Raw genomic sequence first — 13,408 nt, 5'->3', positions numbered from 1 at the left:
AATAACCTTTCTTTCCCATGATAAAATACTTTAACGGTACCACAATTATACCGTCAAGTTTGCTGCGAAAAGTAAAGCATTAAAAATCATAGAGTATTAGGCTTATACAGTTTGCTCATGGAATAAACTCGATCGGATCACTCATTCGCAAAGACTTTTCACTTTGCGAAAAAATGTAAAAGTACAACCTAGATCATGGTGGAACAGAAAGACTTTGCACTTTGCAAGAATTGAAAAGTGAAAAGTGCAAAGTTGAAAAGTTGCAAAGTTCGTTCGTGGAACAGGCCCCAGGCTACAGACCAAGATCAATAAAAGGTGTAATGGGAGAATATTTTCAACAGAGCAAAGGAAGGCAGCATCCCTCAGATGAAAAAATATTGGGCTGATAGGAAATCAAGAAATCCTTTGTATAATTGACTAGAATGGTCCAATGAAGGCCATAAAAAGTAAAATTAAAAAAGAAATTGTTGTTATTGTTACATCTATCTCTTCTTAGCCCCTACCAAGATAGTTTCTGCTTCCCAGCTTCATTAGGACAGCATCAACACTCATTGATGGGCCGTCCTGACAGATCTTTAGTCTTGATGTGGGATAAAAGAGGAATGTTAGAAAATCAGGGGCTGAGAAGAGAACCAACTTTTGAGATATGCATGTTCAAATGTTTGTGAAGAATTGTGTGAACACTTCCAACTGAAATTCCTATCTCTGCTCTTATCTCCTCGGTACTCTTAATTCAGTTAACCCTCACTACAATGCGTACCTGCTCGGCTTCTCCTTGGGTTGTCTTTGACGTTATTGTGAACTGCACAATGCTGGTATGAACCTGGTTCTGTTTCATTGCTGCTTCACCATAAGCTGCTTCTAGCATTCTTTATGCCTCTGAAGGAGCTTTGTAAAACACAAAACCTCACGCTTGAACATTGCTCTGTAGGCAACATTATCAAATTTAGTGAATGAAGATACACAAACAACAAAAACTGGTTGTCATGCAAATACAAGAATTGTTATGATTATGAATATTCTATGAAAATTATATCATAACATTACCATTACCTAATATCCTTTTACTATCATACACATTAGAAAAAATGTAATATTCTATGGTCTTTTTGAATCTAGTATTATAAATACTGTATTTTGCTTTTTGTAGGTGGAGTTATTAGGTCCTGGCCTAGTGAAGCGAGAGCGTCGCCTGCAGCATGTGGATGGTGAAAGTGAACCGGAGCCCGTTGTGTACATCACCCCAGTCACCATGCTCCCCAACGTCATTGAGTTGTCGTATTACAGTAACGCAGTCACTCCCTTCTACATCCTGGATGCTGTACTCGGTTAGTTATCATCATCTTGAGTAACAATACGATACTAACTTTCTGTACTTTCGGAGCCGAGATGCTGGTGGTTATTTAAACTCTCTTTAAGACTAGTCATAGGACAGAAATTGGAAATGGTATTATTTTAAGAGGAACTACAACTGTAAGGTGGTGGTGGTGATTATTGTTTTAAGAGGAAGTACAACTAGGCAACCATCCTCTACATTACACTAATCAGAGGGAAAAAATGGAAGGGATCTGACACTTCAAAAAATGAAGATATCGGTCAAAGGAAGACAAGGGCCACGAAGGGCGTGAAAATGAAGGACTCCCTAGCTCTCGCAAACCTAATAGCGTCGGGGTCAGAAAAGAACAAGAGTTGACCAAGAGAGGTCGGATAGGATAGATGAAAGTGAGGAGCCTGGCACAAGTAAGTGGAAGCAATACCAGGACTCAGCTAATGGCCCTGTGGTCGCCCTCCCACGCTCCAAAGTTCAGAGCCCCTGGGGCCCCTTTTAGTCGCCTCTTACGACAGGCAGGGGATACCGTAGGTGTTATTCTACTGCCCCCACCCACAGGGGGACTACAACTGTCAACCATCCTCTATCAACATGTTCACTCCGGTATCTGACCTAAGCCAGATAAGCTTTCACTGAGACTAACAAACTGTAAACTGAGCTCTAATCGTGTATTTCATTGTAGTTATACTTCTAACCTATAGATGGCAGATAAATAGAGTATACCTCAAAAAGTGTGTACATTTTACCTTGCTTACTTGCAGACCCTGTGAATACTATCTGTTATTTGAACAAAGGTCAAGGAGGAGCATTCGGGATGCCTTGTGTTTCTAAGTGCGTAATGTGAGAAAGAGACAAGAAACTATGGCCTACAAGAGAAGTTTGGAAATGGATGAAATACTGGAGGTGTTGCTCAATGATGGCTTCGGTGATGAATTTCCATTGAAGGGGAAAGTGATGGTGACAGTGTATTTGAAGAACTACCTACAGAATGTAACGTAGGAGTAGTTTCAGTACTGGATATGTATCTGCTGTATAGGCCAACATCGCCACCAGTCAGTGTGCCCATTCCATCTGTGGCGACCTACACAAGAAAACTTAAGATATGAGAAACGTGGGAGTTACATGGCTGGGTTTAAACTCGAAGTGACAAAATATGCTGAAGAACTTAGTAACATAGCTGCCGGTCGAGAATTCAGGTTCCCTGTGGGAATCAACATCTTTATCAACCGAGTTTAATGTTCGCTACTGGTGTAAACAGAAAGCTGCGCTAGAAACCACCAACTGAACACGTAAGGCATTCAGAAGGCCAAAAACTGGTTAAGTTTCCTGAGCTGTAAGACAAGTTGCTTCATTACGTTACAGAGTTGCGAAATGATGGCTTTAGTATCTTGCACGAGATGCTACATTTCCAAGTGTGCGAACTAGCGATTAAAGGAGGAATCAGCTGTTTGGATCCGAAAGTGAGCTGGGGTAGATTCACGACACGAAAGGGATTGTGTCTGTGAAGGCGAACATGCCCAGTGATGTCAGCGACAAAATCATAGATTTTCATCGCCATGTGATAGCAATGCTGAAAAAGAAAAAAACCTTTCATCTCAAATTGGCAATGCAGATCAAACCCCGATAAGCTTCGACATGCCATGCAACACCACCATCAACAAGAAGGGAGAATCTAGCGTGCTTGTACGTACAACTGGGTGTGAAAAACAGCGTTGCACTGTAATGCTAGCAATAACTGCAGGCAGAAGAAAATTGCCACCATATGTTATTTTCAAAAGAAAAACAGTGCCTAAAGCGAAGTTTCCCAAAGGCATTCATGTACGGGTTCAAGAGAAAGGATGGATGGATACAGCTCTTGTCCAGGACTGGGTCCGTACAGTGTGGGGAGCACAGTTAGGGGCACTGCTTCAACGCCCAGCAATGCTAACATATGACAGCTTCAGTGGACACTTGGTGGAAGACATGAAGAAACGTCTTCAGGAAATTAAAACTGATCTCATAATTCATGGTGGATTCACACATTGTCTACAGCCCTTAGATGTTTCTGTCAACAAGCCCTTCAAGGACAATATATGTAAATTGTACGCCGCATGGATGGCAGGAGGGGAGTATGAGCTGACGTCAGCAGGCAAAATAAAAATGCCGTCAGTTGAACTTGTGTGTGATTGGGTTATGTGGGCATGGGTTATAGTGTTGACAGAAGTTATTGCAAAGGATTTCTTGAAGGTGGGCGTCGCAAATGCGTTTGACGGAAGTCAGGATGATGCAGTATGGGATGATGACCAGAATGATGCACACGAGCTGGGACTGAAGGCAGTGATAATGAGTAGGATAAGTAAGTATGTCAGTTGTCTTGTTTCAATAGCCTAAGGCCGATGACCTCGATGTTAGGCCCCTTAAAACAACAAGCAAGCATCAATAGCCTAATGCAAACTTCACGTTTCTTTCTTTTTTTTTTTTTCAGGAATACGATCTTTGCACACACATCCCCGCATATATCTCACACCGAAAATGTTCCCACTTATTTTTTGTCAAAAAAGTGCAAGTTATAAGCGAGCAAATGCGGTATTCTTTTTTTCTTTTCGATTAACTGTTCACAATGCCCTGTCCATTAAGATGGATAATTGAGGTTCTATTGTGTAACATTCTTAAATTGAATGGAATTGCATTAAATGATCATTGAGTTTGCTGTGATACCCCTCATGTATTTTTTTATACTCGTTTATAAAAGAACAATTATTATAATGAAATAAAAAATTTAGTTAAGGAGCCACTTTTCCAATGACTCTCACCAACCCCACCTTCCTCCGTCAGCCTTCTCCTTCTTTTTATTGCCCCCTTCCATAATGATCCCAAATTTCCTGGCCAGAGATAGTGTGTTCGCCCATTTGAAATAGTAAATAATTAGAGTCTCAATGGCACTTTAGCAGCCAGTGCCTTGAAGTGTGGTAGTGAACCTGACAACCTACTGCCACACTGGGGCACTGTTGAAATGGCCCACAGTGCTTTTATGTGATGTTTTCAATTGGTGAAATGAAATTTTGCTTTCATTCTGGGAATTTACAATTATGTTTTGTTTATTTTGATCTTGGTGTTAAAGTGTAACATTGATCTATTCATAGATATCCATTAAACAACCACAAATTCAAGCCCTTTGGAGGAAACTTGCAAGTCATAATTAAATTTTTGTGTTGTCCTCTTCATACAATACTGAAATTGTATTAAATCATCCTGTCTTGCCTTGTTTACAGTGACAGCTCTGTACTCATTGCTCCCATTCGACTTGTACAATCCTGGTGGAGATGCAGACAGTGCAGATCGCAGTATCAGTCATGCGAAGATCATCCGTGCAGCGTGCGAACTGTGCGACATCCTACAGTTCGAGTACATCTTTACCAGACCATGCCAGCATCTCGAGTATGCTCTTCAAGACAAAATTGAAAACCTCAAAGTCAAGGATATCTTAGTGGAGAATATGGTAAGTGGTTTGTAACGAATCTACTGAATGGATAGAAAATAGAAAGATTAATAGGAAGTCTGGAAGGGCTAGCATACTGACCTTTGGTGGTTCTTGGTTTTGATTCCCTGCTCGGTTGGGTATTGTAACCTTCATTGGTTAATTCCGATGGCTTGTGTGTGTGTTTTTTCAGTATTAGAAGTTAGATTCGTTACCAGAGATCGGAAACTCTCCACAGTTATCATTTATTTTGAATGAAGTGTTAACACAGGCAAACGATTCCACAGATGCGGAGGTGACTTATAGGGCATCAACTCGAAAGACCTGCATCAGGTCTCTGCAATGGTCACATGCCATAATAATAATAATAATAATAATAATAATAATAATAATAATAATAATAATAATAATAATAATAATAATAATAATTTTTCTTACAGGGGATTGTGGGAAATCTTTCATGAGACACTTGTGAGGGTCCACACTCCACAAGTGTTTGAGATTCCTGCTCACTAAAACCCACACACCCTTTTCCCACGACGTATATCTCCGGCCCGAAACCGCTTTCGCATTACTTCAGGGCGGTGTCGTGCTAATTTCTCAGGTTTCTTCTTCCTTTATTTCTCCTTACTGCCGTTCATGAGCATTCATATCCCTCTTTTTCTGATGCAGGATGCCTTCTACATATACTGCTACCTGATCCCAAGATTCTTGGTTTCGTAGCATCACCTGCACAGTAGTTTCTGGCGTCAACTCTTCTTGCTCAGTATCTAAACATCTTCTCTGAGTTGACCAATGATAGCATACAAAAAATGTGTGAAATACATCGTCTACATCATTGCAATAAATACACGCCGAGTCACTCGCTCTACCTACTCTATGTAGAAATTTTCGGAAGTATCCGTGACCCGTCAGTAGTTGCATAATGTAAAAGTTAACCTCACCATGAGCTCGGGCAACCCAGTCAGCTAGATGTGGTATCAGCCGCTTAGTCTATTTTCCTCGAGGATCTTCCATCTTTGCTGCCACCGTTCCATTCGTTGCCTATAAGCTAGCTCCTTAGCACGCTTCTTTCCAAGCTCCCCTTGAGTTCGCATGACTTCCTGTCTCCCTAAGGCAAGTCAATCAATCGATGCTACTGCTGCTACCGTAAGAACCGCAGGTTCGGATACTGTGCGATATGCACTTGTAATACGCAAAGCTGATCTCCGCTGTACCGCACCTATCCTTCGCCGGTATTTTTCAAACTTCAGAGATTCAGCCCAGACTTCAGCACCATATGGAAGTGTCGAGTGAACTATCGACATCAGAAAATGATGATGATGATGATGATGATGATGATAGGCGAGTGAATGTCTAGTACTGAATTTCAAGCTGAATAAATTAGAAGTACTGGAAAGAAAAATTATACACAAAATACTTGGTCAGCTAAAAACTACAGAACTCTGGAAATAAAGAAGTACTGCAATAATGAAATGTACTGGAACATAGAAAACATTACTGAAACAATGTGATTGATATTTTTTGGTCATTTGTACAGAATGGATGACACCAGGTTAACCAAACAGATCTTCAGTTATCTTTGGAACTAGAAGTGACAAACAACCTGGATACATGAAGTCAGAAAAGAAAGGTTTGGAAAGAAATAATATAAGAGAAGAAGAAGAAGCAGAGAGAGATTTTTTTTTAGGAAAAAGGATTCCATTGTCGCGAGGGAAAGAAAACGGGCTCAAAATTATCTGTGGAGAGGAAAAGGAGACTTAATAAACTAGTATTGTAGGAAGAAGAAGGAACAACAAAGGATGAAGTATTGAAGTTGTCACGTGGTCCCTAGAAGACCCTTTCGGAGATAGAAGAAAGATCTCTGGTAACAAGTTCAGTGTTTACCTGTTAAAATTAATTAACTCAGCCATAATCACCTAGTAGAGTTAGTTTTCCTGCCATCTTGTACAATAAATTGAAATTGACATGCAGGCAGCTTAAACAGTATCGAATTAAAATATGCATGAGCACGGTTGCCGAGTCCATAAATTACGATGCTTTTTATTGAACTGTGTCTATTCGCTGTGAAGGGAACCATTTATACCGTTAATGTAGAATTCGTTAAGATCATTGTCTACAAACAAAATTTAAAGGCATTTTTAATATCTTTTACATCCTTTTTACGAATCTTTCCCTTTTTATTCAACCCCAGGCTAATTCCTTTCCTCAACACCACAAAACACCAGTGTTTTCCAAATTTGTACGTTCCTCGTTGCCAGATGTTTCATTCCAGGCTTATGCCGTACACACAAACATGTTATGTGAACCGCTTAGTCTGATTGTGATGGTTCGGTCAGCTTCCACTTTGAACACTAACGTTGTGCCACGTCCTGGGGGCCAACTGGTGGTGAATGAACGTACTATTTCCACTTCTATTATAACGTCCAAATTCAAAGTGTCGATTGTTTAAGAAGTCTTTCTCGTAGACAGTCGAGATTTCTTCTGACGACGCAGAGCACAGTTTCTCTGCGAAACGTTAAGAATTTCACCTCATTTTTTTGACTCGGCATAAGCCTAAAAGCCTATACAGTATCGTGTCGATATTAATATTAGTTCTGGTTGTGGAGCTGCTGCTGCAGATCCTCCGGGGTTAGCAAAATGATTCAGTTGCATTTTGTTGTTGGCTGTTGAGTGTTTCAGTATCAGGGGGACCCAAAAATTCTGTTGCCCCATCTCTTGGGTCCAGCTCTTTTTTTTCATGCCATCCTCTTCTTCATACCCTGGGTTGCTGAAGCTCTTTCGGTTACATAGCTTTATCCCGTTCTTGTGCCTTCTCAAACCATGTTACTCAACCATGCTGACTTTTCTCCATGGCCATCTACAGTATGAGGATGCCTGTTTCCCAATGCCATGTGCAGGAGTCCAAAAGCACAATAATCCCTGGGCAAGGTATAAGGAGATTTTACTGGAATGTTGCTCAAAGGTTTATAATGTATTCCTGTTTCTTACTCCAAGGCTCAAACTAGAAGTTTGACTGGGGGCATTATTTTGATGCACCCTGACATGTCTGTGTCTCTCCCATAGAGAGCTGAGATCTCGGTATGATAAATTGGGGTCAGAACTTCATACTGATAATATGGAAGAGTTGAGTTTGGCATTTTTAGCAACACAACGAATATAAAGGGTCCGTTATTGGACATTATAAATTTTCCAGCTGACTCATTCTTGGTTGCCAGTGTTTCGTCCCAGTGTGGCAGTAATTATGAGAAACGTTTCTTGAATTCGGTATATCATTCTTAAAAAAAAAAAAAAAATCACCCTTTGGATGGTGGTAAATAACACGAGGTTTCTTTCAGTCACTTTGTTAAACCTAGGTCTCAGCTAATGTAACCATGCATTTCCATTTTTCTCCTGTGAGGTGATTTTCAAACAGTTTCCTGCAACATTCTGAAATGTGACAAAGTAGTCATTTATAAATTTGATTCTGATGCTATTTTTCCATGTTCAAATCCCTGTTTATAATTTTATGGACATATTTTTGGCCTATACCTTCATTTTTTTGAAGTGTTGAATCCCTTCCATTTTTTCTCTCTGATTAGTGTTTATATAGAGGATGGTTGCCTAGTTGTACTTCTTCTTAAGACAATAATCACCACCACCACCACCACTTAGGGATATATCATTTCCTCATAACATCTAGGGTACAACTCATAACAGTTGTGGGTTTATTTTTTTCATTTTTATCCGATGCGAGTCTTTCCCTTTTTATTCAACCCCAGGCTAATTCCTTTCCTCAACACCACAACATTTTCTTCTTGCACATTTCAGTAACTTGTTAAGAAAGAAGCACTCTGTTTAATGTAACTTAATAGTTGTCAGTCTGTCAAACAGTATACATATTAAACTAACCTGTATTAAAAAAAAAAAAAAAACACACACACACACTATTAAACAAGGAATAAATTTACACACTTTTAAGAAAGAGGTGTATCATTCTTTGGTTAATAGTGTTTTTTTACAGGTATGTTATAGTGTAATACAGTAAAAACTGGTTAGGATGTTTTTGTGGGGACCGAAAAAAAAAAAAAAAAAAAAAAAAATGTAAAGAGGGAACATGCTAAAAGATGAAAAACAATATTGCTGTTAAATTTAAGGTTAGGTTTGAACGTAAAAATAATTACGATGAAAAAGAAACAAGTGTTTACAGTAATAATAATAATAATAATAATAATAATAATAATAATAATAATCGTATGGCCTCAGCTACCGTGTGCAGACATTTCAATTTGACAACATCTGGCTCTCTGCTCGTCAATTTCGACGTTCTGTTTTACCCTAGGCCCGCTAGATGGCAGACCAAGTAAATCGAAACTCTCTTGGGAGTGTTTACAATAAATAATTAATGAAATAAATAAAGAAATAATGCATTTTAAGAACATCAACATAGTAAAAACATCAAGGGAAAAAAACATTCTCAGAGACACGGAACTATACACGTTGCTTACAAAATATGTTTAACCTTTTAAGTGCTGAGTTACCAGTTGGCTGTTTGGTACCTCAGTGCGGAGTTTTTTCATTCGTATGTAAAAAAAAAAATTTGTAGAAGCCTCAATTTTTAACTTATCAGTGGGGTGATTGGCTTAAAATTTTTATAAATGTTGGCTGTTTATAAATTTAAATGCAAATGGAAAATCCTACACTTATGTTCAATATTATTTTGAGAGAAAACAAACTTACACTTATGTGCCCGTGCGTGCATTATCTTTATACAAAGTAAAGAGCCCAAAATAATATTATTTCCTAAAATCTGTAGGCAACTAATACATGAACTTCTTAGAAGTATATCAGTTGGAATTTTAAAATACTTTCCAAACCTGGAATGTGGTGATAGATGTTTTCTACTGGTTGGTTGTGATGCCGATTTGTTCAACTATCTGCACCAACTCCACTGGCACAAAAGTTTCTAAAAAATCAGTGATATTCGGGTTGTCATCAAACACTACTTGGCCCTCAGAGCCTGTCACAGTTACCTGAAACTCTGGTGAAGAAAAGTAATCCATCCGCCACGAAATTAGCGATAAAATAGATTTCATACTCACCGTGTTTTTCTTCTTTCGTTTAGAAGGAGGCTCTGTTTCTCTCTCACATACATAATTTTCGGCACTCTCACTTTCAAAATCGCTTAACAATTCCTTAAAATGATTATCTCCATCATCACTTTTCGCTGTGGTTAATAACTGAAAGATTCTGTGATCCGAAATAACATCGCTGCAAGAGCAACTAAATTGTTGTTCCGCCTTGTTTGTTTACATCACAGATGAACTCCAGAAGTCTACAAAAAGCTCTGTAAGTTACTTCCCGAAGCTATAATCTCTGATCAGTTAATTCTACATAATGCCCAGCAGATGGCAGAACATGTCAGAGATGAAATTCACACTCAAAAGTGAACCAGGAAACTAAAAAAAAAAAAAAATTCTCGCGCACCGTCTATAGACGGGTGTAGCACTAGTGGACTGGCCGCGTCAGCCCGTCTATAGCCAGGCGTAGCACTCATCGGGTTAAAGTTGTCAGAGGAATGTCCAACATCTGGGCGATTTGTACACGTTTCATGTGTGGATTAGCATCCACTTTCTCAATAAACTTTAATTTTTCATCATTTGTAAAGTGTCTAGCTTTCTTCTCCTCCATAACTGAATATACCACAAACAACTATGCATAAGTACAGTAGGCCTAATTTATGAACGTTGTTACACAATTCACTTACGAACATAAAATTAATCACCAACACGTCAGCTGTATACGTAAGTACAGTAGGCCTAATTTACGTACATTGTTACACAATTCACTTACGATCGTGAAATTAGGCACCAACGCGTCAGATGAGCTACTGTTGTGCGATCCAAACAACCATAGCAAAGACTCCCTGCAGCTGTAGGCCGACACGCAACTGCACTCTGGGGCCGTGAAATTAAGTTCTCTACCAAATCCTTATGGCATAATTTGTCGCTGGCCCGTCTTGTGCGCAACATGGTAGGGAAGACTAATTTAAATTTCTTATGGTGGGAGTTATGAATGTACTAAAGAATGGCATAAATGTGCTATCCAGGTTTGTTTAGCATGTATTAATGGGACATGGCCTGGGACTTTGGAATAATGGTGTAATAATCAGGGAAACGCACTAAAAAGGGATGTTGAAACCAGTTTTGACTGCATTTCTCTTGAACTTGTGTGTTCGACAGACTGAAAACCTTTTAAGTTACATTTCAAAAATAGCACAGTAACGGTACTTTGCATCAGAAAGAAAAAGGGCAGTGAAGTAGTCTTCCCAAAATGGTTCACTGTTCTTAGTCATTGTGGAAGCAGCACAGCAACCACTCTTAAGATGATTTAACAGAATTGGTTTGTTTGCTCTGCAAACCCTGATCTTGGCACTCACACAGCCGCACCACAATTGCATTTCAAACTCATAACGAGATATGAAACAACCCTCCGTTGTTCTTATTCTTCTTATCCTTCTTCTGTGGTAATGGGTCGCTTAGGACGACATGGGATCAGCATTTGTTGAACTTCCCTCCCTGTCTATTAGTTCTTCATTTTCATCTATTGTTGTAATTTCTGCTCCTCCGACCAAGTACGTTGTGTTTGTATTTTCTTGTCTTCCTCAAATCCCCTTGTCTGAACAGTTTTTCTGATTAAATTTTAACTTGCAGATTTGGGGATCCTAATTCAGTGAGATCGTTCTCTACTTGCTTATACCATTTTATACCATTTTGTACGTTTGATTTGATAAGTAAGTCTGTTGTAATTCATTCTTTCCCAATGGCTTTTAAATAGAATCCATCGCAGTCTCATTGTGTCAGTAAGTTTAGATATTTTAAAATATATTTCCAAGTTGGATGTGGGGTAATGTATTCCATTTTTAATTCTTGGCCATAATATTTTTTTCATGATTTTCCTTCCTTTAATTTCTAAGTGTTCCTTTAAATTTTTATGATGCAAATTGAGTGTTTCTCAAGCATAAAGAGCTTCAGGTTTGATCACTGTTAATTAATGATAAATTTTACTGTCCCATGAATAGCATTTTTTGTTATAAACATTCTCTGTGTTGAAAAGCAATTTCCATTTTCTGAATTCTGGAAACTACTGATTTATTTTCATTACCATTGTCAGTTATCCATTCACCTACAAACTTAAATTCCTCTGTATTATTTACCTCAGTGAAATTTATTGGTTACTTTCTCTACTGGAGGAACAGATGTTTTTGGTTATGTACTGTACATCTCCTGTTCATAAAATGTGCCTTTTAATAATGAATTCTCATGAGAATTATTTCTTCTTTTCAGAGGGAGTTGACAGCAGAAGAGGAAAGGTGCATGCGATTTGCTAAGTATGTTGTGGACGACAATAGCTCTGAAGAGGAAGGAGGTTCTCTCTCCAATTCCCCCGAATACATAGTAAGAGCACCAGAGTATTACCATATTATTCACTCTCAGTCAAGTTAGTGCTTTTGAGATTCAGAGACCTGAAAGTTTGTTATATTTTTGCTAGTGTGCCATTGGAGTACAGAGCACATAAAATTTAGCCGTATCATATGGTTTTTAGAAAGCACTGTGACAAGCAGAACTATTAACTCTTTCCTGCATGCATTCTCAGGCACCATATATATCCAGGTTTTTCCCTATTATTTGGAAAAAAATGCCATTCGCACTTTATTACAAAAATTTATTTGCAGATTATTCAGCAGAATCCAATCTCCAAATGTTTAACAATGTGTCCACATATATATCTGCAGTGTTTTTTGTTTTTAAACTGAAACTCACACTTTGTACATATCTCCAGATGTACAGTCTTCTTCTCTTCCAAAGGTACTGATAAAATACTGCCCCATTTTAAAGAAATTTTCATTTCCATCTGTTTTTCTGGTCTTAAAATTGTAAAATCTTTGTTTGTACAAGTGGTAGCAGAGCGTGGTTTCAATCCAGAATTTACATTAAGTAAAAATTATTTAAACTATGTCCTCAATGGCACTGAAGGGTGGTGCTACTTATAACCTTTCCCTAAAGTTGAGAACAAACATTTTACCAGAAATAAGGGTAAAATTTCAATGAGAACCAAAGGACAAATTAATTTAAAAGACAAGGTTAAAGTACATTACAAGAAAATACTGGGTTATGTATCCAGCACGATTCATTTATATCACTTGTAGCACTAAGCGGGTAAAAATAAAGACAACATGACATAGCAAAATTTAAACATTAATAAAAGAATGGAAGCTACTGAAAGAAATTTCATGGGTTTCAGTCATAAATAGTGTTTCCAAAAGACCCTATATATATAAAACCAAAAAATCAATACACATAATAAAACTTAAAATTGAGAAAGAATTAAAAATTTATGAAGCTGATATAAAAATGTGACAAGTATTGAAGAAGTTTACTAATGGTTTGACATCAAGAGAATTTATATTAAGTGAAAATCATTTAAACTGTGTTCTCCATGGCATGAAAGTGTGATACAACCTTTCCCTTGTAATGTAGTTTTAACCTTGTCTTTTAAATTTATTTGTCATTTGGTTCTCATTGAAATATTATTCTAACCACACTTTCTTGCCATTGAGAACACTGTTTAAATAATTTTGA

General features: G+C 38.1%; 1 protein-coding gene across 5 annotated transcripts in view; it reads left to right on the top strand.

The window, feature by feature from the left end:
• The window catches only part of mino (glycerol-3-phosphate acyltransferase mino), a 348,653-nt gene that overhangs the window by 320,097 nt on the left and 15,148 nt on the right, over window positions 1-13,408 (top strand). For all 5 annotated transcript variants that reach the window (XM_067154307.2, XM_067154306.2, XM_067154308.2 and 2 more), the window contains 3 exons: window positions 1,151-1,328; window positions 4,582-4,808; window positions 12,113-12,223. In XM_067154307.2, coding sequence (XP_067010408.2) covers window positions 1,151-1,328; window positions 4,582-4,808; window positions 12,113-12,223 — 516 coding nt within the window. The remainder of the gene's footprint in view (window positions 1-1,150; window positions 1,329-4,581; window positions 4,809-12,112; window positions 12,224-13,408) is intronic.

Source organism: Anabrus simplex, chromosome 10 (assembly GCF_040414725.1).
Source record: "Anabrus simplex isolate iqAnaSimp1 chromosome 10, ASM4041472v1, whole genome shotgun sequence".
In the NCBI taxonomy this organism is placed as follows: Eukaryota; Metazoa; Arthropoda; class Insecta; order Orthoptera; family Tettigoniidae; genus Anabrus; species Anabrus simplex.
Note: the sequence above shows the minus strand (reverse complement) of the source record. Positions and strands in the feature narration are given on the sequence as shown.